This window comes from Amphiura filiformis, chromosome 17, assembly GCF_039555335.1.
Source record: "Amphiura filiformis chromosome 17, Afil_fr2py, whole genome shotgun sequence".
Taxonomy (NCBI): domain Eukaryota; kingdom Metazoa; phylum Echinodermata; class Ophiuroidea; order Amphilepidida; family Amphiuridae; genus Amphiura; species Amphiura filiformis.
Window position 1 is genome coordinate 8,678,698 of NC_092644.1, and position 26,342 is coordinate 8,705,039.

Here is a 26,342-nt window from a genome sequence, read left to right on the forward strand (position 1 = left end):
TCTTTGGTGTAAATGGCAGATAAATACATCACTGCAAACTGCAGATAACACAGGTTATGTAAACCTATATTTTCTTCCACTGTTTCAGCGACATGCCGCAAAAATCCGTGAACAACTAATAATTCCATCACAATAATAAAACGACGGTTCCTACGTTTTATTCAAAATCTCGGATTTTGACAAAACTACAGCATCTATAGTCTCGATTTTTGCAGAATATGTTAGTTTAATAAAGTACAATTATATAATCATGTAAAAAACAGAATTTTGACAATATTGCGGGCATCTTCCTCAGCAAATGTAAGGTAATAATGTGACATATAAAACCATGCCATTACAGTAGGCTATTTTTCCCTAGCACAGGTTTTAAAATTGTATTTTATTAAAAGTAAATATTTACAAAAAAAATGAATAACAAGTTTGTTTGTTTTTAATAATCTGCCTTCAAACTAACGGTTTTAACCAAGTGGTCATATTATAAAGTAAAAGGCGCTAATAACTTAAATAAAATAGCGCCATCTTTGTTGTTTTTGAGCCAATCCGTATTCATATACATGGGGTTTTGAAACCAACTTCTAATGCAAATTACTCATTAATGTGTAAACTACGTATGTGGGATAAGGTCGATTTGGATTTGGTTATATATTTGCTGCCTTTTGGTAAATTTTAGGTCCTGCCCAGAGGTAGACAACTGGAGTGAAAGATACAGGTCTTTATCTAATAATCTAGAGGGGAATATTTTGACCGGGAGTACACTTCATGATCATCAATACCTGGCAGACATTAGTTCTTGTAGCATATACTCAGTCAGGAATTCGGAGTTGGAGCATGATTCAATGACAGATTTTAGACAAATTTTAGACAAAATGGTGATTCCGTATTGGATATTGTTGTGCTTCCACAGTACTATGTTCAAGGGTAAGTTTTGATCATTTTATAGGCCACCAAACTTGATATAACGCTTCAAACAATGGTTCGAGGTTCGGACAAGAGTTCGTTCCGACTTTATATTTTTATATATACTTGAATATTGTCATCAAGGTGGTCTCTTTTTTTGTCGACAATTTACATTATCTAAGCATAAGGAAACATCTGAGAAAACACCATGTTATTGTTACTTAGTATGTGTCTATCTGATGATTTAGTTAGGGAGCAAGATGGAATCCCTTGAGTATTTTGTGGTAAAAGCAAACCACCGGTCTATACCTTTAGAGGGCCATAAAGAACAGGAAAAAACTTGCTGCCAAAAATCTAGTCCTGCAGGAGGGTGTTTTAGCGGTCCTTTTTAAAATGGCCGTCAAGAATATCAATAATGCCCCCAAACAGGCTTAATTAAACGATGTTTTTGTGATGAAAGCACACCAAATGTCTACAAAATATTATATGCAGTCTCATCAGAACAAGAAAAACAAATTTTGTCACTTTGTAAAATCCAATATGGCTGTCATATGCTGAAAAATTAAAAATGGCGCCCAAAAATGACAAATTTTAGTTATAATTACTTGAAGTCGTGAGAAATTATTACTTTCTCGATACTTGAAAGGTGTTTTCGAGCCAACGGTTGTGATTTTGGTGTCTAGATATTAGTTTATGGACATGAAAAAGTCAATTAGATTTCCAAAATGGCTACCCTATGCTCCAAAATTCAAAATGGTGAATGCGAGTGAAAATTACTTGAGTATTGTCAGGCCGATGGCGGTAATGATATTGATGTCTGGGTAGGCCCCACATGCAATATGCTTGTGGATGACTTGACAAAGTCATTTCTAGGCGAGTCTGCACATTATCGCCGCCCACTTTCGTGGTGGCCACGAGCCCTTCGCCGTTAGCTCGTCACCTACTAGCAACTACTAAAAAGCTATGCTTTCCTCACTGGTAGGTAACATTAAGTCACCGCGAGCAGTTTACACAAACTCAAGTACCTGGTTCTTCAAATATTTTATGTAAGCTATTGTCAACTGAAATTAGATTAAATGAGCATTATCATAATGCATGAGCCAATAACATAAAAACTATTGCATGTATACAAACTTGAGAGTAATATAAATGGTTGGTTTTTCTTTCTTTTTTGATTGGTGTTTTATGTGTAGGTCTATTACTTCAAATGGTTGAACGAATCGAGTGAGAATCTGTTAAGAATTAGAATTAATGTAATCATGATAATATTCTAAGAAAGTACACCATTATTATTATTATTATTATTATTATTATTATTATTATTATTATTATTATTATTATTATTATTATTATTATCATTAACTCTTTTTATTCCATTGATTAAGTTGTTTGAATGACGTAGGCCCTACACTTACAGGTTAAATAGCTGTTCAATTTTTGTGTTAAAATAGGTAAGACACTAATGTAAAAAGATCTGGACTGATGGTTATCATTGCCATTGCAATATTTAATACAAAGTAAGTTAACAATTATGCTTATGCTGAAATAATTATATAAAGCTTTATGTTTTTAAATTATATTAAATTGGTAAAGAGCCGGTAGTGAGATTTTTTTAATAATATGCTTTTATAGTCTCTTATTATAATTCTGACATATTTCTGACGAGTTTTGCAACTTCATAAGAAAATTTGTGATGTTTTACATTTAAAAAAATGTAATAACTTGATAAACTGTTTCAGTTTGTTGTAATGATCACTCAAAATTATTTATATCTACGTACGTGCTATTTGACAACAACACGCAGCAGATGTTAACATTGATTTGTTTTAAATGATGCTTTACCTCTGTATTAAAACATCACACAATATTGAAAATATATATATCACTTCAAACAATTGTTACGTGTAGAAATAAACAGGAAAATATGGATAAATGTGTTAACTAAAGTGAGATATTGAGTTTATATTGCGGATTATGCTTACAATGTACTTTGTAGAGAACGTCCTTCGGGCCAGCTGTGTATAACGAGTTTCGCAATGGTGTGAATGTATAGATCTAAATTGTGGCGATATGAGCGTGTTTAATATAAATTTGCTGAATTTTAAGTACATCTTGAATTTATCGCTGGGCTGCTATCTATAATGAATCAAATTTACCAAATTCAAAATGTCGAATGACCTGGGCCACATACCGATATTCTTAACACAATATTGAAAAACAATGCATCACTTCAAACATTAATTGTTACGTGTAGAAAAAAAAGTAAAATATGATGCAATTGATCAATTAAATACTTCGAAGTATTTGGATAAATGTGTAAACTAAAGTGAGATATTGAGTTTATATTGCGGATTATGCTTACAATGTACATTGTAGAGAACGACATTTAGGCCACCTGTGTATAACGGGGGTTTCAATGGTGTGAATTACACCACATTTCGCCATACTGCATTTTAGAAACGCTTGCTGTTAGAATAAGAAAAATTTTAATTGTAATTATTGCACAGGTCACGGCAACCCTGTGACCTTTCCGGAAAAAGCCGAGTGGCAGGTTTTTCAAATAAATATTTTCTGTGTAAAAAGTGTACCATCAGATAGGTAATGGAATATATGAATATTAACTGTACATCTATCGTAACAATTTTTGATAACAACTTGCGTCACAATTGATCTAGTATAGAAGGTAGAGAATTTATTTCAATCTTATATACGCCATTTTTTTTTTGGAATTAAGTGAAAATTAATTCTGTAAAAACTGTAATTTTTTAATGTAATTTTCACATTAGACCCAACAAAAGATTACCGTTTTGTTGTTATGATAATCTAATCTTTTGATTTCGTAAATAAAATTAGGGGTCTAATGTGGATTTAGGATGCAAACTGGAACAATCCAATGCCTTGTCAAAAGCATTTGCTTCAAAATGGAGTTCGGATGCACTTCGTAATACAACTTCCGCTATTTGCGGGAAACCACATGCACAGCAGAGCACGTGGCCGCCATATCAAAATCGATTTTACGTATATGTAGGCCTATTCATAGGACCCTCGCATTAATTGTCTCTATGCGCTTGAGAATTCAACAATATAAATAATGGTAGCTTTATTATAATACACATTAATGTTTTAAGCAGATAAAATTCCAAAATATGATGTAGTAATGAAGTTGCGATCTATTAATATTATATATGTTTCAATTTTCACGATGACACTATCAAGTCCTTCGTGGTCGAGCGGTCTAAGGCGCTGGTCATATGGTTTACGTGATAGCGGCGCAGTGCAGCGTGGGTTCGAGCCCCGCCTCTGCCTAATTAAATTTCCTTCTTTTTTAAATTTCATATTATGTTAGGGAAATGTGGCTGGGAGAATGTATGTATGGCGAAGAGTGGTGTGGGTGTGAATATATAGATCTGAATTGTGGCGATATGAGCGTGTTTATTTTAAATTTGCTGAATTTTAAGCACATCGTTGACGATTATCTTGAATTTATCGCTGCGGCTGTTGTAAATAGTAAATCAAATTTACCAAATTCAAAATGTCGAATTACCTGGGCCGTATACCGCGATCATAACTGTAAACATGTGCGTCAATCCCGGGGGACAGTGGGGATATCAATCCCGGCATGGAAGAAAGAGATAAGAAGGAACCACAACGAACGCATTCACTTTGTCCACTCCCTTTACCGACATTTCATTGACATTGTTATTCATGAGGATTTACTTTGATCAATACCCTGCGTTAAATAGGTGATTGGTATTGTACTCCATGTATTTGCATGTCTTCTGGAGCGTGTCTGGAGGATGATTTGAACTAATGACCTTCCGTGCAAGCACCCTATAGGATTTTCTCTGGTGACGTGATCATCGGTCATTGATGGCCTACATCTCTTTCTTCCATTTTGCCCAATTTTCCCGAACTTTGATGACTTTTTTCTCAGAGTTGGCAATCTTTGGCACTTAAACGAGTTAGCTAGTTACAATTATACACATATAAGCTATTAAATTAAACAGGTTTCATGTACCGGACTCAACCAGAACATTGTGCATTATTTAAGAACATTTTACTTCTATTTTTCATCGAAAAAGTCACCAAAATCTTACATTATTTGATAAAGACGAAACTCAGCAAAAAAACGGCCGATTGTGATGACCTTTTCGATGTGTTAAAGGACATTTTCTACACAACACGATCAAGAAAACAGTTTGACTGTAGATCCTAAAACAAAGCTACTATACATGTTCAGAGCATCAGTGAAATTCCAGAATCTTACTCCCGGGTAGCGTTTGTTTGTTCGTGGATGGGTTTGTTATAGTTTTTTCCAGTAATGATTTCGCCAAGCATCGATCGCGGTAAATGGATTATACATGAAAGGAAGTACCATTGATAGCTTTTCTTTTCATGCGTCAATAGATAAGCGGATTAAAACTTGGCCGATCGAAGTCGTTGTGGTTCCTTCTTATCTCTTTCTTCCAAGATCCCGGTGTACATCATGTTTAGTTTACGTGATGTGATGAAAATTAGTGAGATTGAAACAATGATGATTAAAGGAAACCCCCCCCCCCCCCAATTGGGAAATTATTACACAGTTGATGACACCGGTGTTGGAGTGCAGCATGAGTGGCGCGTGTTAAAAAGGAAGATGCACAGGGCAATTTTTCTTCTTTTCTTTAGGATTTTTAAAGAGGACGTCTCCCATGGAAAAAATGTTTGTCCCGGTATTTCGAGCCAGGTAGCAACTTGCACCCACCCCCTGTCGGCATGCCTCTGCTCTCATCCCGAGGCTTTCCTTACATAGAAACGGGGGGGAGATACGGACCAACTGTCGGCGTCGCTGGAGAATTTTGACTAATACAAGAGGAGTTGTAAGAAAATTTGTGGTTGAATAGAAAAAGTATTACTTATTGAGAGGAAACCTGCTATACTAAATACCATTTTGCATAGGGTTTGCGAATCGAACTTACTTAGCGGGTTAAAACTTTAATGGCATAGAAATATTTTAAAATACGGATTTGTAATTCTCACTGCACGGATTTTTTATTGCAATCATCAGCCTAAGAATACCTTTCAAGTAATTTTAATTAAAACTCACTATTATTTGTACGCCATTTTGAATTCTTGAGCTTAAGGCAACCATATTGGATTTTCCAGTGTGATAATTTTTTTCATGTTTTAATGTGACTCCATACACATTTGGTGTGCTTCAATTACAAGAACGCCGTTCAATAAAACACCTACTACAGGATTATTGGCAACATGTTATTCCTGTTTTTATGACCCTCTTAAGATATCTAGATAGGTGGCGTACTTTCACCAGAAAATATTCACGGGGTTTTGTTTTATGACATGTTGCTCCCTAACTAATTAATTGATACAGAAAGTATGTCGCAAAAAGGGTTAAAAAAATACCCCCCTAAAATTACAAAACATTTCTTTGCATAACTTGACATACATTTCGTTTAATGTCAAATTTTAATTACATATTGGATTAAGTTGAGTTCAGAACATGTTCGATTGCAACCGAAAACACACATTGCAACCACTCTGTCACCAAAACTCCCAAATAAAAAAAATCCAGTTATTCTTTTAATAAAAAAAATCACGTTTGTTCATTTGTTTCTCTGTAGCAATCCAAGGAACCAAGCCTAAGGGTGTTCATTCTATATTAACGAAGGAGTTACTGTCTGACTATGGACCAACAACTGCCCGTCCTGTCCTGGATGTAACGAATCGGATCGATGTGGAAATGTATCTGGATATTTTGCGAGTCATCGAATTGGTACTCATTCAATTACCTAATAAAAATAATCACGTATAGGCGAAGATAAAAATCCTGTTCTGGTCTCTCCAATATTCAGTCTATATGTCACTGACTCACATTTCATATTCAGTCTATATCGCACTGAATACACGGTATAAATAGCGCTCTCTGTTGATACCTAGAGCGGTTCGACGTTCCCAAACGCATAATTTCTTTCTGCAACCATAATGGGCCGCAATATATCACTAACCGCATAATCCGAGGCAAGGTTCATTATTGTCAGGGTTAGGGTTAGGGTCTTAGGGTTAGGGTTAGGGGTTAGGGTTAGGGTTAGGGATTAAGGTTAGGGTTAGGGTTAGGGTTTAGGGGTTAGGGTTAGGGTTTAGGGTTAGGGTTAGTGTTAGGGTAAGGGTTAGGGTTAGGGATTAGGGTTAGGGTTATGGTTATGATTATATTCGTATTTATTAGTACTAATATACTAGTAATAGTATATTGTGTGTATGCACTTTATTCCGTAATCAATAAGTATCATAAACAAACACCTTTCTGGCACAACGAATCATAGCACAGTCGTGTAGGCATTAGACTATGGATACATAGATTGTGGGTTCGAACCCCAGGTAAAACGTTGTAGAATTTTAATTCTATCGACTTCTTTTTATTTTATTAAGTAAGAGGAAATAATAATGGTAATAAACTCGTGTTATATCTAGCCTCATAGGCCTATAATTACATGTATGTACTATGTGTTACCGCATTGCGGCCCATTATGGTTGCAGAAAGAAATTACGCTTCCCGCACCATAGCTGAACTATGGGGTTCAGCTGTTGGTCAATGTTACATTAAAGTTACTCTTGCTTCTTGAACTGAGGGGCCCTTATATTGGGTCCCATTTGGAGTGTTTAGTCGTCGTATGGGAGTCATCGGCCCTGCGGCCTTTAAGTTTTTTGTTGATACATGGGCCCGAGTTTCATAGTTAGAGACTGTCCGTCACCCATTTCATACTTTTTACGTTTTTTACTTTTTAATCCATAATTTCTCTCATTCTTCAGGCCCTGCCCTCTATCGGGGTTGATTTATAGTTTAAGCTTGTTGGGTATCCATATTTTATATTATAATATATTTTATATATTATATATATTTTAGTGGTTCTTTGTAGGCCTGCGGGGCTAACTAGTTGGATACCCACATTTCGTAGTTAGTGGTTCTTGTTTTAACGCCCCGTAACTACCCCAACCAACCCCATACCTCATCCAGTTATTTTAATAATCAACATACTAGTTTCTATATTCTAAGGGGTCAAATAATTATAAGCGTTCAATAGCTGAGCTGTGGTGCGGAAATCGCTCTAGGTATTAACAGAGTGTGCTATTTTATGCCGTGTATTCAGTGCGATATAGACTGAATATCGAATGTGATTCATTGCGATATAGACTGAATATTAATTAGAGATACCAGGTTGTCGACGGGCGGTCGGACTTGCCAAGTTGAATCGGTTGGTCCGATTTTGACGATTTTTCTTTTTTTCTGGAAGAAGCTCAATTACCCTAAAAATCACTGATAGCTTGAAAAATCTCAAAAAAATTGCCTTGTATTTTGAACATTTTTCCCCAAAACATTTCTGTCTGAATCCATACACTTCAGCCCCAAACCGGCTGCTTTAAATTGTACACAGCTTAAGCAAAGTAATTATCATAAGAAAGCAAGACTATTATATGTATCTGTAATCTTATGACCATTCTAAACGAATATGTTCTATACGCTTTTATTCTTACAGAATGAGCGGGACCAAACATTACTACAAAGCGCATGGTTACGTTTGGTAAGATTAATTATTAGAGAGTTTGCGAAATGCAGTTCAAAAGCACAAACTGAAACGTCTAGAGGATTATAGAGGGTTATGAATTCAAAACCACTCTGTCATTAAAGCTTCTAGAAGTCGAATTTAAGAACAATAGTTTCCACATTTCCTCATTGACTACATAATTGCCTTTTATGTACAGTTTAAATACCAATTATTCGAAACATGGGAATCTGAGTAAATACCATCAACCTGGCTAATACAAAATTGTATTGGTCAGAACAACAAGCGCAGAGTGATATTATTTATTGTATTTTTAATTAAAAGAACCATTTTTAGGTAAATTACACAGCTGAAGTTGTGACAGTATTGAGATACAACAATATCATGGTAAAAACAAAAATATGTTCCTTTGGTAAATATAGCTATTGACTCTACCCTTAATTAACGCCGCTAAAAGACGTAGGCTATAACTATAAGGGATGCACCATAATCAAGGGAGGCTGAGTAGTGGTCGTGACAATTTTTTAGCAATTTTTTTAAACACCTCGCCTGACTATTTTTTACTCCTTTGTGAGACAAATTTTCTAAATCGTAAAGTTCTATTTGAACAAGTTCATTTGGAATGTTGGATTTAACTGCAAACATGGTTCGTTTTGAACAATTCCAGTGAAAATTGATGTTGAACTACTCACATTTTTAGTGATGTTTCACTACTACACTAGTGGTTTCTTCAGACTGACAACTCATCACATCTGACTGCTGCCTTTTTTAGGCAACAGGAACCGTTGAGGGCGTGATGACAGTCAACATTAATAGGTACATTTACACGGGAACATTTTCTGGACACGTGACCAATGCGTATCAATGTGAGTGTAACCTCGAGCCTGATCTCTGACCCCCGGCGGTGACCTCGCTATTCAAGTCTTAGTAATTTTGAATTGGAATAGTATTTTTGGCCGCAATTTCGATAGAAATGTGCGCATTGCAGATTTATTGAATGTTATGTAAGCTTAATTTCTTCACATTATCATCAAAACGTAATTTCAAAAATATCTATCTACGGAAAAAAATATCTATCTACGGAAACTCTTACCATAACATTATTAACTTGCGACAAGTAACTTATTTTGCATCAAATGATGAATTCTTCCTATTCAAATACATTGGTAGACCACCCGCTGTGCTCGGGGTCACATTCCATAATGCTAATATGTCTGCGCCCATGGGTGTCACGTGTCCAGAAAATTTTCCCGTGAAAATTTACCTATTAATTTTGACTGGATGAGTTGGTCAAAGATGTTGTTGAGTGAATAGCCCCCCCCGTCCTTGTTTTAGAGTGTCTTTTCCTTTTCGATGGCCTCTTTTAGCCATCTGGTGGTCTTGTCAGCTTCTCTGTCGATAACTTTTGAGTCCTCCCAATTGATGGAATGATTTGAAGAGGCTACGTGGTCGGTGATAGCTGACTTGTGAATGTCTGTGATAGATGCTTTTCGGCTAGCTCGAGTATATGGTTGCTTTCAAGTTTCTCCACCTCTTTTTGGTGTTCTTTCAAACAGACTCCGAACGGTCGGCCACGTATAGTATCCGGACGGTCGGCCACGTAGCCTTTATCTTAATTCCAGTGTCCGCGAGCACAATTTAAAGACCCACTGGATACTACACATTGCGCCTTCGGCGATCAGTCTCTTGCCTTTGGCGGTCGACCTGAGTTTACCATGAACACGAATATCTTTAATTGTTTTGATATTTCATTTAGGCATGGCGCGATGACTATCTGACTTGGAACCGAAGTGTGTATCCAGATGTAAATGTCTTAACGATGCCAACAGATCAAATATGGCGACCAGATATCCATGTATACGAAAAGTAAGTGAAGCGGGTAAGGGTACGGAGTTGAAAATTCAAATCTTTTTGCTTAATTAACTAACCATTTTGATTAAATAACATTAATTCATTCATATTTAAAGGTCTATTAATATTCTGATACATAATGTTTCTCTATTAATCTAAATTGTTGATTTTTCTTCTATATGCATGTAAATAATGTCTGTCACCGTGTAATTATTGTTTGCTTTGTACTATGGGCTGGAGGCCTACGTACTTAATAAAATACAATGAATGAATGAATATTATATTACATGTTCCTTTTGATTTACAGCGTTGATAAAAAATTTGAAAATATGAAAGAAGTAAGCACCTGGGTTTATCCTGATGGTAGAGTTCATTGGGGTGTTCCCGTAATACTACACACAGCCTGTCGTATAGATGCACGGCTCTTTCCCTTTGATACTCAACATTGCGCCTTAAGTTTTGGATCATGGTCATATAGTGCAGATCAATTGAATCTTCTACCACGGAATGACACAAATAGGGTCGGCAAATATTTTAGTGAAAATGGTGTATGGCATTTGGACGATATTCTCGTGCAGGCCGTCATCAATGACTATCCAGAGGGGTGAGTTCATGGCAGTTTTTTAAGTAATTGTAAAAGCGTGGGACCAGCCTCAAGAAATTATTGTTTCGTTGGACAGATGTTTTGTCATAATTATACCAAAACGTCAGAATCTTTTCTGCTATGGCGTTAAATGTGTAACCCAGGCGTTTTAATAATTAATATCTATGAACAAATGAAATCATCACATTATAAAAATGCCATGGAACGGATTAGAAATCGCGGGTACAAATTTGTCCACATAGCAGAAAAGATTCTCCAAACTCTTCTGAACATATTCGGTTCTACAAAATCGTTAAATAGAGCATTTTCGGGTGCATGACCTCTCTAATGACAATGCAATTGCGCATTTGTATGGGTAAAACAGTACGTTCGGTGGAAAGCTGTGCCGGTGCATATTAAGATTGTCAAAATCACTTTGAGCTTTTTTTGTAATGATAACGTTAATATTTATTCTTCACTTGCAGGATGTATTCCGAGGTTGTGTATACAATACGCCTTCGCCGACGACCTTTATTCCATGTGCTTAGTTTCATTGTTCCATGTGTTTTGCTCTCTTTGCTTAATCTGTTGGTGTTTATTCTTCCAACTGAATCTGGTGAGAAGGTATCACTTGGCATTACCAACCTGCTTGCCTTGGTTTTATTCCAGCAGTTTATAGCAGACTCACTTCCACCTTCGTCCAACGACATGCCGATATTAAGTAAGCATTATGCTGAATTTATACTTCATCGCTGAGCGACGAGCGCTTGGTTTCTATTCAATGAGGTAGCGCGCTTTTTGTTGCGTTGGGAAAAGCGCACTATAATTGAAGACCGAATTAAAAAAGACTAGATTGCGTCTGACGTCAGGACAAAGTCACGCCGTAATTGGTTGCTGACCTGCGCAGTACAGCATTTTTGGGCTGGTTGACAGGACGTCATACGCATTAGTCTTTTTAATACAAATACCAATCGCTAGTCGATCAGCGATGGAGTATAAATTCCGGGGAGTATTTTTCGTGGCAGATTTTATTAATTAAGTGTTGGGTTGTGCAGTAGGCCTATATGTGATTACTGTTATTTGCATACCCACTTGTCCAACGACATGCCGATATTAAGTAAGCATTATGTTGAATACTTAATTAAGTGTTGGGTTGTGCAGTATATGTGATTACTGTTATTTGTATACCGCGGAAACATGGCATGTTGCCTCTGGGGATCGACGCTAAGTCAGGTCAGAGGTACCGCGTGAGCAAACTCAAAATAGCGCAAACAGCGCGAGCGTACACAAAAGAAACATCTCGCGTAAGATAAGCGATGTCGCCAGGTCTTTACGCTGTACCGGCGTCAGCTGAATTCGAGTACGCTTAGAGGGCACAGGCATGGAAAATTCCAATCTGTGTATTAATAATCTAAGGTTATTTGCCTTCAACAAAAAAGTACATGTGAACCAGGCAATTTGCATGGTCAATAATTGCTATCCAGCAATACTGTATTATAACGAAGTACACCAAGGTGCTTATCCTTCCCACAAAGGGAATAGATGCATTTGTAGGATTGTAGATAAATAATTCAAAGAGTTTTGCTTGACAAATCCATTTAATGAGTACTCACGACTTTAGCTTTCGCAATCGGGACTGATGGGTTAATCACAAATGACTTGGTCCACTGCTTTATCCGCGAAACAGCTAGTTGACATTTCCCGGAAGTGATGGTGTTGTTGTTTTGAGCAGTGGATCGATCGTATACGAGATCGAGAGATACAACATACTATTGCAGAAAGAAAGTTCACGAGAGCAAAAAAAAAAAAACTCAGAACAGCACAAATCAGCCATTACATACCACATAGCTCAAGAAAATCATATCATAGAATGGGAGGGACATCAATCCTCGATAAGGACTCAAATGCTTTCAGCAGGAGAATTCGGGAAGCAATCTACATTCGCAAAAAGAGGGCCAAAGCAATCAACCGCGACGAAGGTCTTGTATCTCTCGATCACGTATACGATCTACTGCTCAAAACAAAACCATCATTACTTCCGGGATATGTCAACAAGCCGTTTCGCGGGAAAAGCAGTGGACCAAGTCACTTGTGATCAAGTCATCAGCCTCGATGGCGAAAGCTAAAGTCGCGAGTACTCATTTAATGGATTTGGCAAGCAAAACTGTTTCTGTCGATTTGCTGAAATCTGGTTTATGAAACAACACATTAGGGCCACATGGGACAAGAAAGCAAGAGTAACCTTAATGTAACATTGGCCAATAGTAACCTTAATGTAACATTGCCCAACAGCAACCTTAATGTAAAACAGAGGGCGCTATTTACTGCCGTATACTAGTATTCTGTCTCATAATAGACTAATTTCGAGTATGGGTTCAGTCGCATACAGACTGAATATTAGAGAGACCAGTTTGGCCCAGTACCCGCTTAGGGACCGTTCACAAACATTTGTAAGAGGGGCCTGATGCAAAAAGGGGAGGCCTGAAAAATTTGAACCTCCTAAGGGGGGGGCCTGAAAAAGATGACCATAAATGAGTTTATATGCTTTTCTATGGGGTTGACCGATAATTTTCATGTCAAAAAGGGGGGCCCTGAAATTGTCGAGGTCTGTAAAGGGGGGGGCGGAAAAATTGTTGCGATAAATTTTTTTACAAGTGTTTGTGAACGGTCTCTTATCACCATTACCACTCACATGCTTATAGTAAAGGAACAAAATGAAGTCCCATGAGTATACCGCGGTGAAAGAAAGATCACCGGTATAAATATCTTTTTGTTTTTAGTGTACCAAATGGTGCGGGTTTTTTTATTTTGGAGAAAATATAAGAACTATGCCTATTAACTTACACTTAAATGATTTACATACATCATAGGTTATTGGTTCACCCCGATGATTATGGTTGGATGTTTATCCATCGTGTCTGGTGTACTTGCAGCAGCACTCTACTATCAAGACAAATCGAAACCAGTTCCAAAGTGGCTCTGTAAATTAACCAATGTTCAATATGTTCACCCATTGGACATCGCCATAATAAACCTGGAACAGGAGTCCAACGTGAACGGCGAGGGGCCAATGGCAATAAAACTACATGAAACAATGGAAACTTGCAATATGAAACCGTCAAATGATGGCATATGTGCAAGCGCACATGAGTTTCAAGAGGAAAGGGGCGTGTTCCTGCCACGTGAAGGTCATCTGCGCAATCGCAGGGATTATACATCTGATTGGCGAAAAGTTGCCTCTGTTATTGAAAGGATTATCTTAGTGCTCGGTATTATTTTGACTATCACTGCCATTATTGTAACAGCAATGTTTTTTGCTACATCGTAAGATATGCATGTTTCGATGTATTTATGTCGTAATAGCAATAACACTACATTTATTATAGGCACTTTCAGCAATTTGCTAAATGAGGAATTCTAACAAATTATAAAAAAATATTATTAAGATTTTTTTTTCCATATTTTGTATAAACATGATAAACGCAATGTGTACTGAAACTTGAGGCATTTTTGTAGCACGTCAACATGATTGGTCACCCTAGCTCTTCGGGTCGAAGTGTTGCACCCCTGCACCCCACGTAACCAAAGGAATGGTCGTGAATATTCTGGGGGTCATATAATGCATAACATATAAAATTTACATATACTTATCAGGGCCGCGGGTGATTTCTTATGGGGATACTTGTCTTCGACGCAAAGTGTTGCGATTTTTGGGACTAACTGAATCCCCAACCGACATACCCCAACATAATATCCCAATATATACTGTATAAATAAAGGTATTTTTATTTTAAGGTGGCACGCAGGATCACTCAAAGTGGGAATTTTTAGACATTGTTTTGTATTGTATGTTTAAAATAATTATGATTCCTGCACAAATGAGCAGTTTTTGAGAAAGGCGCCAAATTTGATTATCTACGCCATTTTTTTGTTTCGGTCCACCATACCTTACCCTAAATATCCAAATTGATGAAAATTGCATGTTTGTGTTCTAAAGACACAAAACTAGATTAGATTTTCTCAAATTGTGGAATTTTTTTTTCTTCATTTTAAAAATATGGGTCAAAAAAAAGGTCAAAATTTGCCTTTTTTTTTTTCATTTTTGACCAAAATTTTGGATATTTTAAAGTATATTTTTAAAACAAAGAAAAAAATCAAAAATTTGAGAAAAGAGAATCTAGTTTTGTGTCTTTAGAACACAAATATGCAATTTTCATCACCTTGGATATTTAGGGTAAGTTGTTATGGTGGACCGAAAAAAATTGGCATGGAAAATCAAATTTGGCGCTTTTCTCAAAAACTGCTCATTTTTGCAGGAATCCGCCGTGCTAGTTGAATTCTTCGCACCATTTCCTTTCTGAAAATGTATACTTTTATATACTTATCATCATTATATTTAAAGAAACAATACCAAACAATGTCGAAAATTTTCCACTTTGAATGATGCTGAGTGCCCCCTTAAACACTTATTTTAACAAATATTTACTTTGTAACACTTTTGTGTTTAATATTTAAACGCATACTTACTTTGTAACACTTTTTTGTTTAATATTTAGTTAATAAACAGGGTGTTGGTTCTTAAAGCAAATAAGTATGCCTGTTTAATATCTCACTACTTCGATGTGCTTATTATCGTGTATGTGTTTACGTGTTAATTTAGTGTTTATTTCCTATACATTATAAAGTGTAGGATTTGTGTAGCATGTAGGATTTGAACTAATCAAGTGGGGCACCGGACACGCCAAAGGTTTTACTGAGGCGACCGAAGAGAGTCAGATGGCTGTATACCATTTACAGCCCAATTATGGAATTCTATTCCTGCCCAAATTCCAGCCATTAGATCGAGGGACAGCTTCAGCAGGGAGGTTTTCTGGGTGGTTCCTCGTCAGCAGCTTCTAAATGATTTTTTGTGTCTGCTGTTAATGCCAAGTTTTGCCATGTCGTATTAAAAAGAAAATACTAGCGAGATTGCGATGTTACGTACGTGGTGCGTGACCCGTGCGTTGGCTCGTGCGTTTATACGACGTTGAAAACGGCGTTAATATTGCTAGTCTCGGTTCCAAACCCCTCTCGATTGTGCTCATTCATCACGAAGGAGACAAGGCGATTGGAACAAATACTAACATCTGGTCTGGTCAATAGAGGGCAATATGATTGAAAATTTAACAGTTACCGAGCCATCTACCTAATTCAATACAGCATGCTCTTAATTTTGAATAAAAACCAAGGTTAACATGCTGCTGAATAAGATTTAATCATTCCCTTTTCAGAGGGCTGAGCTTTCGGAACTCTTGCGAGCGCCATCTTCAGAGCAACTAAAGAACAAGATGATGTACCTTATATACACTAGGGAAATTGTGAATAGGACATTTCAAAGTGATTGACATAAAGTGTCAAGACGGGGATGTCAAAAAGATTGACAGGAAGTGTCAATGAGTCAAAAAAAGGGAGAACTTCCTGTGTGGAGAACAAACAGGCTAATTAATTTGGTCAGAGGTCCTTTTGAATAATCTGTTACATTCAGGTGGAATGTCCACTCCTTTGTTCCTCCTTGTCTGGAGTGGTATGGATATGCCAAGCTTCCATGAACTTCCTTTCAGACCACTTGGTGTTCATGTCCAAAATCTTGGTATTGTCCCAGTCAATGTTGTGTTGGTTTTGCCACACATGCTCAGCGACTGCTGATTTGTGTGTGTTGCCAGAGTCAGTGTCTCTTTGGTGTTCACTAGTTCTCTTCTTCAAAGTTCTGCCAACTTCACTAATGTAAACTTGGTCACAAGATCCACAAGGTATAGAATAGATGGCTCCTGGCTGGATCTCCAAATATTTGTGTTTCCCAAATATTATAATTGGCAAAAAACGTAACTTGGGGTAATATCAAACGGCAGTAACTACCAATCTACGAAACTTGATATCAACTCATAGGGTTTCAAGAACTATTTATTATCAACACAAACATGATATAAAATATTAAATTACATTTTGCTATTAACGAGGCAATGAATAATTGACAGTTCGTTAACTTTGAATGTAAACCACCTGTATTTCAAAATCTGGTAGGTATACTTGTACTCAAACTTGAAAACACTTTATCTTCAAACAGATAAAAGCACTTAACAGGAATTCAGACCCAATGTCATGTGCTGTGTTAAAGGTTATTACTCAGATGTGTGAGAGTTTCTGACACTATATTCACGGTTTTTCTAGTAGCTATTCAAACATATGACAAATTTGGCAGGTTAGCGATAGGCTATACCATTTTTCACCCTGGTGTGGCAGTAGCGTCAGTACTGTGCGAATTTCATTGGGTGCAGACTCACTCACTAGTGTTCGGTCAAAGCGCTGGTGTACACACGCACAGGCTTAAAGACGCCGCATAGATGCGCGAGCAAACAGCTGTTTCAACGCGTTGGCGTCACTGCTACATCAGGGTGAAAAATGGTATAAGTAACAGATGACTATGAAACCTAAAACTCGTCCTTCAACAGTCAGAATTAATAGGTAAATTTTCACGGGAAAATTTTCTGGACACGTGACATACATGGGCGCAGACATATTGGCATTATGGAATGTGACCCTGAGCACAGCGGGTACGCGGGTGGTCTACTAATGTATTTGAATAGGAAGAATTTCTCCTTTGATGCAAAATAAGTAACTTGTCGCAAGTTAACAATATAATAATGGTAAGAGTTTCCGTAGATAAATATTTTTTCCGTAGGTAGATATTTTTGAAATTACCAACCTGGTATCTTTTATATTCAGTCTGTATGCGACTTGAATAGCGAGGTCACCGCCGGGGTCAGAGATCAGGCGGGTCGAGGTTACACTCACATTGTTACCCATCAGTCACGTGTCCAGAAAATTTTCCCGTGAAAATATAACCATTAATGTTGACTGTTCAATAAATGTTTGCAAATGAAGATGGAGTCAGTTTAGTGAACTGTGCCTGTTTAATGCGAGTGAACCGTGAAGGTTTCCGCATACCGAATGTGGTAATCAATTGAGAAGGGAATGGATATTATTATAATAATATCGAAATTAATACTTGTCGCCCATAACCATGATAACAAGAAGGAATACATCACGATTTTATGATATCCAGCTATAGTATTTCATTTGATTAATCCAATGTTCTTTATCTTTAACCTTTTCTCACAACATTTGCTGAAAGATTTTCACAAGCTGCATGGTTCTTGTGTTTTCTCAACATTAAACAGTGTTAAACAACGTTATCCTTTGATTTCCTAAAACCTCAAACTGGTCCTTGCGTTTTCTTAACATTAAACCTGGCAACATTGCTTTTTTTATTTCCTACAACTAAACCCTTTCTTAACATTACCTCAAAATATTTTACTCAAAGATTTCCTCAAACTGGCCCTTGCATTTTCTCAACAATTATAAACCTGGCCATTTTGCTTATTTCTTCTTGAAAGAAACCACCATTGCCATATGATATCAAAAAACTGACCCTTTCTCAGCCCTACCTCGCAACTTTTGCCCAATGATTTCCCCAAAATTGGCATCTTTTTCTGTTTTTCAGCATTATCTCACGACATTATCTCCCTAATATTATTGTCAACATTGCCGCACAACATAAATTGCCTATTGAAAATAGCCCCTACTGTATATATTCGCACAAGAGTTTGTAAAGGTTAGTCGCGAAATAAAAACAAATCTGCATGTGGTTACACTCTAAATAAAAAATTATTCAATTTTGAGTTAAAAGGGAACAGAACATAAAAATGAGTCAAATAGAACTCAATAGAATAGAACTCAATAGAAAATTTGAGTACAATTTATATACCATTAATTATTTATCATTTATTTACCATGTACTTCAATACGTATCCTAACTCCTTTACTCATTTCGTATTACTTCTTTCCTTTTCAAAGTTTAGATTTTAGATTTTTTAGATCTCCAGTTAGTACTAATTGAATGATTAGGATTGAGCTATGTTTCATTTGGCAGAACTTCATAATATTTTTGTAATCCCAAAAAATAAGTGCTGTATTTTTCTGGAATAAGGAGTTAGTCCACATTTTCGAATATTTACACGCCGGATGCCGTAAGTACAGCTACCACCACCAGTAAATTATTTTCCCTGATTTGAGGGCAAAAATGTATTACTTTGCCCACCCAGTAAATTATCCTTTATTTACCTCCCTCATAAAACTATAATACATGGATATTGTCACCAAGGTTACTCTTATTATTTTTTCATAAAAATACATTATTTCAGGATATATTTTCATGATTCATCTGTTATACTGTACCGGTTCTAGATCATCTCTCAAATGCAAATTGATATTGTATAGAAATTTCAATCAAGCGATTAACATTGATGCATTTTAACCATAATATATTTTGACTGATATTTCAAAACAAAATATGTAATAAAACAGAATAATGATTATATACTCCCGGTCAAAAAATCCCCTTCATGTACATGATGTTCAATACATACAGGTTGAAACGTTCGTTCTGTGTAGAGACACACTTGTGTCCTGATGGGACCAGGCTCAAACAAAATGTGACAAGTGATACTCTTAAATTTTATCTCCAAATTTAGGTGGATGATAAGGTACGAATGTGTTTTTTTCTGATGCAAATTGTTATGCTCCATGTTATCTGGAGATAAACTGAATTATGCAACACCGTGGTATTGCCATATTTGTGAAAATTGGACATGTTGTAATTTTCTTTTCTCAAAAAGGTGAATGCGCCAATTTAGTGCTTATACAGCTAAGAATGTCATATTTCTTTGTTGTATAGTATATCGTACGTTGCAGAAAATACATCACTGCAAACTGAGTATAACCCAGTTACGTAACACCTATATTTTCTACTAATTCAGGCGGGGAGGGTTCTTTTTTTTACCGGGAGTATACTTCATTGTCATCCGTACTTGGCATGCATTAGTTCTTACTCAGTCTGGAACTTGCATGTAGTTGAAGCATGGTTTAATGAAAGATTGCAGCCCGGGATTGCAGACAAAATGATGACTACGTATTGGATGTTGCTGTGCTTCCACATTACCATGTTCAAAGGTAAGTTTGTTTTGATCACTTTATAGGCCACCAAACTTGATACAATGCTTTAAACAATGGTTCGAAGCTTGGACGTGAAAATATACATTCAATTATTTAAACAATAGAGGTAGTCATTGTGACGTCAACGCCGCCATCTTGTGGGTACGGAGTGCCTTGTTGCTAAGATCACCGCGTTGACGCTCATATCAATTTGTAAGCGCTCTTTAGCAAAGTCATAGTTCATTGAATTTACAACCGTATGATAAAACAGGTGAAAATAGTAAATTTTTGCACAAGATTTACATTTAAAGAGATTTTGTTCATTCTAGTGACGCTAGTATTGACAAATATTGTAAGGAACACTTGAGGTTTTGACTTTGAAAACCTACATTTTGGTCAAAAAATGTGCTTGGATTGGATGTGCAACAGTTTATCACATTCGCCTTGTATCGAGGTGGAAACTGTGCGTAGATGGTTTGTAAGAGAATCGTTTTTGTATAGAAACCTTTCCATGTGACTGAAGTGGTGCGTCACGCACTGCGACTTAGCGTAATCAGGAGCGTAATGTCTAACGCATAACATGTAGAACAGCAATACCCACAAGATGGCGGATCCCGCGGAAAAGTCGTTCGTGTTGTATTTTTATGGTGCCAAATTTGGCATCTAATTGCAGCATGAAATACATGAATATTGTTACCAAGGTTGGTCTTATTATTTTGTCGACAATTTACATTTACAGATGAGTGCAACCTGCTTGTAGTGCAGGGCCATCTATTCAAAAATTGTATTTGTCTAATTGCTATGGTAATTAATCCGATTATTACGTCACTTTGACAGCAAATAGAATTACATGAGGTAAAAACACTTGAGGTTTTGACTTTTAAAACCTACATTTTGGTCAAAAAAATGTGCTTGGATAGGTAGTTTTCAACAGATTTTTCACATTCGCCATGTAGAACAGCAGTACCCACAAGATGGCGGATCCCGCGGAAAAGTCGTTCGTGCTGTATTTTTATGGTGCCAAATTTGGCATCTAATTGCAGCATGAAATACATGAATATTGTTACCAAGGTTGGTCTTATTATTTATGTATTTGTCTAATTGCTATGGTAATTAATCCAATTATTACGTCACTTTGACAGCAAATAGAATTACGATCCAGGTCTTTATCCCTAATCTTTGACATCAGTGGTTCAATGCATAGGTACCGCGTGAACGTTGTAGTGCATGGTGATATATACAAAAACTGTATTCATATATTGCTGTGGTAGTTAATCCGATTATTACATCCTTCTACGGCGAATAAAAACCATATAAATTATGTGATTATATTCGACGGTATTCGCTACTTGCACGGTTCCGCCAGTATGCACTATGTGCGGGGAGAGCCTGGAACTGGCAGCATACATGAAAGGAAGAATTATGTAACCTTACACAGAACGTTATGACTAGTTCAATTCCCATTCATGTATGCTGCCAGTTCGAGGCTCTCCCGCACATAGTGCATAATGGCGGAACCGTGCAAGTAGCGAATGTGGTACAAATCTGCAGCCAACTGTATACTGCAGCCAATGCACTGAATGGTCTATTGTTCTATTGTGTCCGATTTGAGCGCTGACATATTGGAAAATGTTGCCAATCAATATTCATGAGAGTGTACATTCAACGTCCAATTTTCGAAAGTGGGTGACTTGTGCTTGGCAGGTGTAAAATACATCTGACTGGGTGTTTTAAATACGTAACGCATAAAGGCATTGACATCATCGAATGGCTGCCTATAGTGCTGTTAATGTTATACATGTAAGGCCTACATTTATTTGTAATTCCTTTCTTTTCCTTTCTCTGTACTGATTCTTTCCTTGCTAAAGTATCCCTCTTACTTTTTGTCCCCTCTCATTCCTATAATTTTCCTTACCTTTCTATTTAGTTACTTCTATTTATTTATTTCTCTTCATTTCTTCCTCTTTCTCTCTTCCGCCAGTACCCCTCTCATTCTTCATATCCCCTCCTCCACCTCTTTCTCCCTCATCCCCTCCCAAGACCTCTCACAGAAGAGCTGCCCCCCCCCTTCGGTAGACCACTGTTTATGCCATTCTCCTTCTTAAAATAAAATAAAATGTCAATTTGTGAAACAACTTTTATATATGAGAAAGGTTTAATAACACAAGTCTCCACATATATTAATGACAGCCAGTGAAAAAATTTCACTGACCATCCAGGATGGATATATAGGCCTATACCGGTATACTTATTATATGTTACATGTATACGTAGCTATACCATTTAATATACAGTACTACATGTATAGACATGCGGACATGCGACATGGCAGCCTTGATGTGTAATCATTCAGCAAGCGCATTCAATTTATTTAAATGAAGCACCTAAAGCCAGTGGGGTGACAACGAACTGTACATCAGCGGCTAATGTGTGCCTTTTGTGCTTACGGCTACTCAATCACACCCTTGGGTTTTATGGTAACAATAAGTACTTTTCGTTCTAGTAAGCGCTTTCACGCGACTTTCGTTTGATCACTTATTGACAGTAGCCTGCTAGGTGAAGCGTTAATACACTGTCAGGTCAGCTTACCGATTTAATGGCGGAAGCCCTTTGTCCCGAACAAAAGGTACCTTTTTGATGAATAGCTTGTCAGATTTCAAATCGGCACAAGTGAACAATGCGTTACATAATATATTGCTTCTCCATCTTTAATAGCTCCATGACTGCAGCTGTATCCAATCGTTAAAGTCGTGTTCACACGGTCGGACAATAGGAAGCCATATTACATTGTGCTTTTGCCTAAAAATATACTAATAGTGGTAAAATCCCTCAAAAACACCTATTTTTGCGGCCATTTTGAATTTTCGCCAAAACCCGACCTAAGACTCCATCTGGTGAATTTTCTTTTGACAGATTCTTTTTCCTGATGCAATTTGGCCATAGAAAAACTGCTTCCTGAAAAAAAAATATGGGTTAGTGCCCAACCCTAATTACATAATGATGGAACAAATATTAAATTTTCACCCTATTATGAGGGGCAGAGAAAAAACTACATTCTATCTCAAAAGTCACCCCATAGCGCCATATACCAGAGCATGCAGCCTTTTTTTTTTTTAAAGAATCACGTTTGTTCATTTGTTTCTCTGTAGCAATCCAAGGAAGCAAGCCTAAGGGTGTTCATTCTATATTAATGTAGGAATTACTGACTGACTATGGACCAACAACTCTCCGTCCTGTCATGGATGTAAAGAAACGGATCGATGTGGAAATATATCTGGATATTGTGCGTGTCATCGACTTGGTAATAAGGGTACACCAGGTGGTGGCCGCATTGCATTCTCTAAATTCAGTAAATTTTCATCGTCAACCGTGTAATTGAATGGGATTATTTTGAAATTTTAAAACGCTTGAAATATCACAAACAAATAGGCCTATGTTGATAAATAATATAAATACAAGCTAAAGCCGTTGGGGTTCGATAATGAACCCCACAAACTAACCGAGTATATGGAAAATGCCATACGGCCGGGCGGTTTCACAAGTTGCCGGCTCGATCATGTCATCCGCCGCCTGGGGTACACGGCGTATTGTTGGTCGAAGCAGCCAAAAAAAATGTCATTATTTAAATCAATATATTATTGAAAAATAACACGTTCATGTTTTGCAAAAGTTCATTCTACAAATCATATACTTTGAAAACCTACTGATTTATTGCTGTTAATGAGTTATGTACGTTTTACAAAAGTGTTGTTGTTTCATCCCTCTTTACAACATAACTCAAGGACCACAAGACCTGCACAGGTATATCTGTGATATTTAAATTCTTCTACACGCTCGCTATTGCCAAAAGATCACTACCGTTCGCAAGATGCTGTGAACTACTAAATCGCAACAGTTTAAAATAGTTGCTAACCTTAACAATTCATTATCTAACACAAAAATATTAAAAAGGAAAGGGGAAGATAAAAAATCCTGTTCTACGGGCGGATGGACTTCCAAAGTAGGGTATTTTGGTCGAGGTAAAAATCAATCAAATGTTACATTAATTGTTCAAATAAATGGTTTATAGTGAGAAGGTGACGACAAGCGTAAGGCAATGGTGTGGATTCTACATTGGGCTATTTCATTTTAAATCCATACTCCCCCTGTGGAAGATTTTGGAAATATCTTACCACAGGGGAGTATAATTTCAAATGGAATGAACACATAGGCGGCTGCATTTGAATTATATACACCCTGTGAGAAGTGATTCAATTTGAATCTTCCCCTGGGGAGAGTGAGTTTCAAATGGAGCTTCTAATGTGTTAATTCCATTTGAAATTCATACTCCCTCTGCGGAAGATATTTCCAACATCTTCCACAGGGGTAGTGGGGATTTTAAATGGAGTATCCCATTGTAGATGAGAGCCCCGGACCTAAAAACAGTAATTATAAAAGCTATAGTGGATGATATACCTGTCATGTTATGCTAAACGAAATTATACTACAGTAAACCAAAGAATTAAGGTACCAGTTGCGTTCGGTCATGTTTATCTCAAATAAAGACAAATATGTCCAAATTAAAACAAGCAGCCAATACCTGTACTATGTAGCTCTGATTTAAGACCTTATTTGTTGAAATTGGTTGAGAATTAAAGAAACGGTGATCTAAGACCTTATTTGTTGAAATTGGTTGAGAATTAAAGAAACGGTGATCTAAGACCTAATGAAGAACGAAATCAAAAGTTGCACTTTTGTGTTCCAATCAATGAAAGCACGACGTTAGTTTTAATGTGCTAATCAATGAAAGCACGGCGCCAGTTCTCTTGTTCGTGAACGCTAGGGCATGCAATGGAGCAATCTGCAACTTTTAAATACATTAGGCATCTTTCTTGGCTTTTTGGATCGTCATGTCTTTATTTCTTGAACAATTTCAACGAATGACGTCTTAAATTCGAGCTAACAGATGCAGCTGTTGACTGCTGGTTCCAATTATGACATACCGTATCTGTCTTTGTTTAGGATATACAGGGGGTGAACATAACTGGTACCTTAATTCTTTGGCTTACTGTATACTCTTGTCTTCTTACAGAATGAACGGGACCAAACATTACTACAAAGTGTGTGGTTATCTATGGTAAGATTAATTATTGCTTCGTTTCGGACTATTTCACTGTTGTTATTATCAAGCAAGCACACACCAACCCTTTTTGTGTATGACCATGTGATAGTGGAATGATGTTTGCAAACAAGTTTGCCCACAGATTTGCGCGTTAGAAAAACAAAAATTTCTTCGCATCTAAAAAAAACCAATAATAGGTGGGCAAAAATCGTCGCAAACATAAATATCATACTGGAAAGGTTTGACGTAGTTTGCTATAGTTTCAGTCGTGACTGTAAAATTTAAATTTAGACAGGGTAAAGTGTACTTTTGTTTTACTTATCTGAAATGATCAGGTCTGTAACTTACATTTAAGATGACAATTCTTAGCTTAGTTTGCGTCTGACGTCAGGGCAATAACGCGGTGTGATTGGTTGCTGACTGCGCAGTACAGCATTTTTGGTCTGGTTGACAGGACGTTATACGCAAATAAGTCTTTTTAATTCGGTCTTCAATTATATCAGAGATTTTAAATCCCTGATTATACCCACTCACATGTCCGCTATTTATCGGTGAGTTTCGGCAGAGACAAATTTTTGGTTTTTGGGTCGTATAATGGGTATAGACTATTGAAAAGATCGAAAAGTCCGTGAGAGACTTCCCATAAAGTTTGAAGACTCTCTGTAAACAATATCTGTGCTGTAAACTACACATTGCGCCTTCGGCGACCTGTCTCTTGTCTTTGGCGGACGACCTATGAACGCGAACATCTTTAATTTTTTTGTTATTTTATGTAGATATGGCACGATGACTATTTAACTTGGAACACAAGTGTGTATCCAGATGTGAATGTCTTAAAGATGCCAATAGCTAAAATATGGCGACCAGATATCCATGTATACGAAAAGTAAGTAAAGCGGGTAAGGGCACGGAGTTAAAAATTCAAATAGCTTTGATTATTTAACTCGCTATTTTGATTAAAACATTAATTCATTTATATTTAAAGGCCTATGTGACGGTTCGTAATGAAAAAAAGTATATATTTATGTTATATTTCATGTTCCTTTTGATTTACAGCGTCGATAAAAAATTTGAAAATATGAAAGATGTAAGCGCCTGGGTTTATCCTGATGGTAGAGTTCGTTGGGAAGTGCCCGTGATATTATACACAGCGTGTCGTATAGATGCCCGACTCTTTCCATTTGATACTCAACATTGTACTTTACGGTTCGGTTCCTGGTCATTTGATGTAGATCAATTGATTCTTCAACCACGGAATAACATAACTCAGAGGAGTGGCACATATTTCATTGAAAATGGTGTATGGAATTTGGAAGATATT

At 36.9% G+C, this 26,342-nt stretch overlaps 1 protein-coding gene and 1 long non-coding RNA gene across 2 annotated transcripts; both read left to right on the forward strand.

Annotated features, from left to right (window-relative positions):
- The first annotated feature begins 605 nt into the window (after window positions 1-605).
- Window positions 606-14,365, forward strand: LOC140138181 (neuronal acetylcholine receptor subunit alpha-10-like). Its single transcript, XM_072160106.1, has 7 exons — window positions 606-918; window positions 6,519-6,670; window positions 8,430-8,474; window positions 10,213-10,322; window positions 10,615-10,911; window positions 11,376-11,611; window positions 13,761-14,365. The coding sequence occupies exons 1-7, from the start codon at window positions 837-839 to the stop codon at window positions 14,216-14,218; spliced, it is 1,380 nt and encodes a 459-aa protein (XP_072016207.1). The 5' UTR covers window positions 606-836; the 3' UTR covers window positions 14,219-14,365.
- Window positions 14,366-23,074: 8,709 nt separating this feature from the next.
- Window positions 23,075-25,907, forward strand: LOC140138182 (uncharacterized). The gene is made up of 3 exons (XR_011856960.1): window positions 23,075-23,221; window positions 24,992-25,036; window positions 25,798-25,907. It is a non-coding gene; the product is annotated as an uncharacterized lncRNA (long non-coding RNA).
- Window positions 25,908-26,342: the final 435 nt, after the last annotated feature.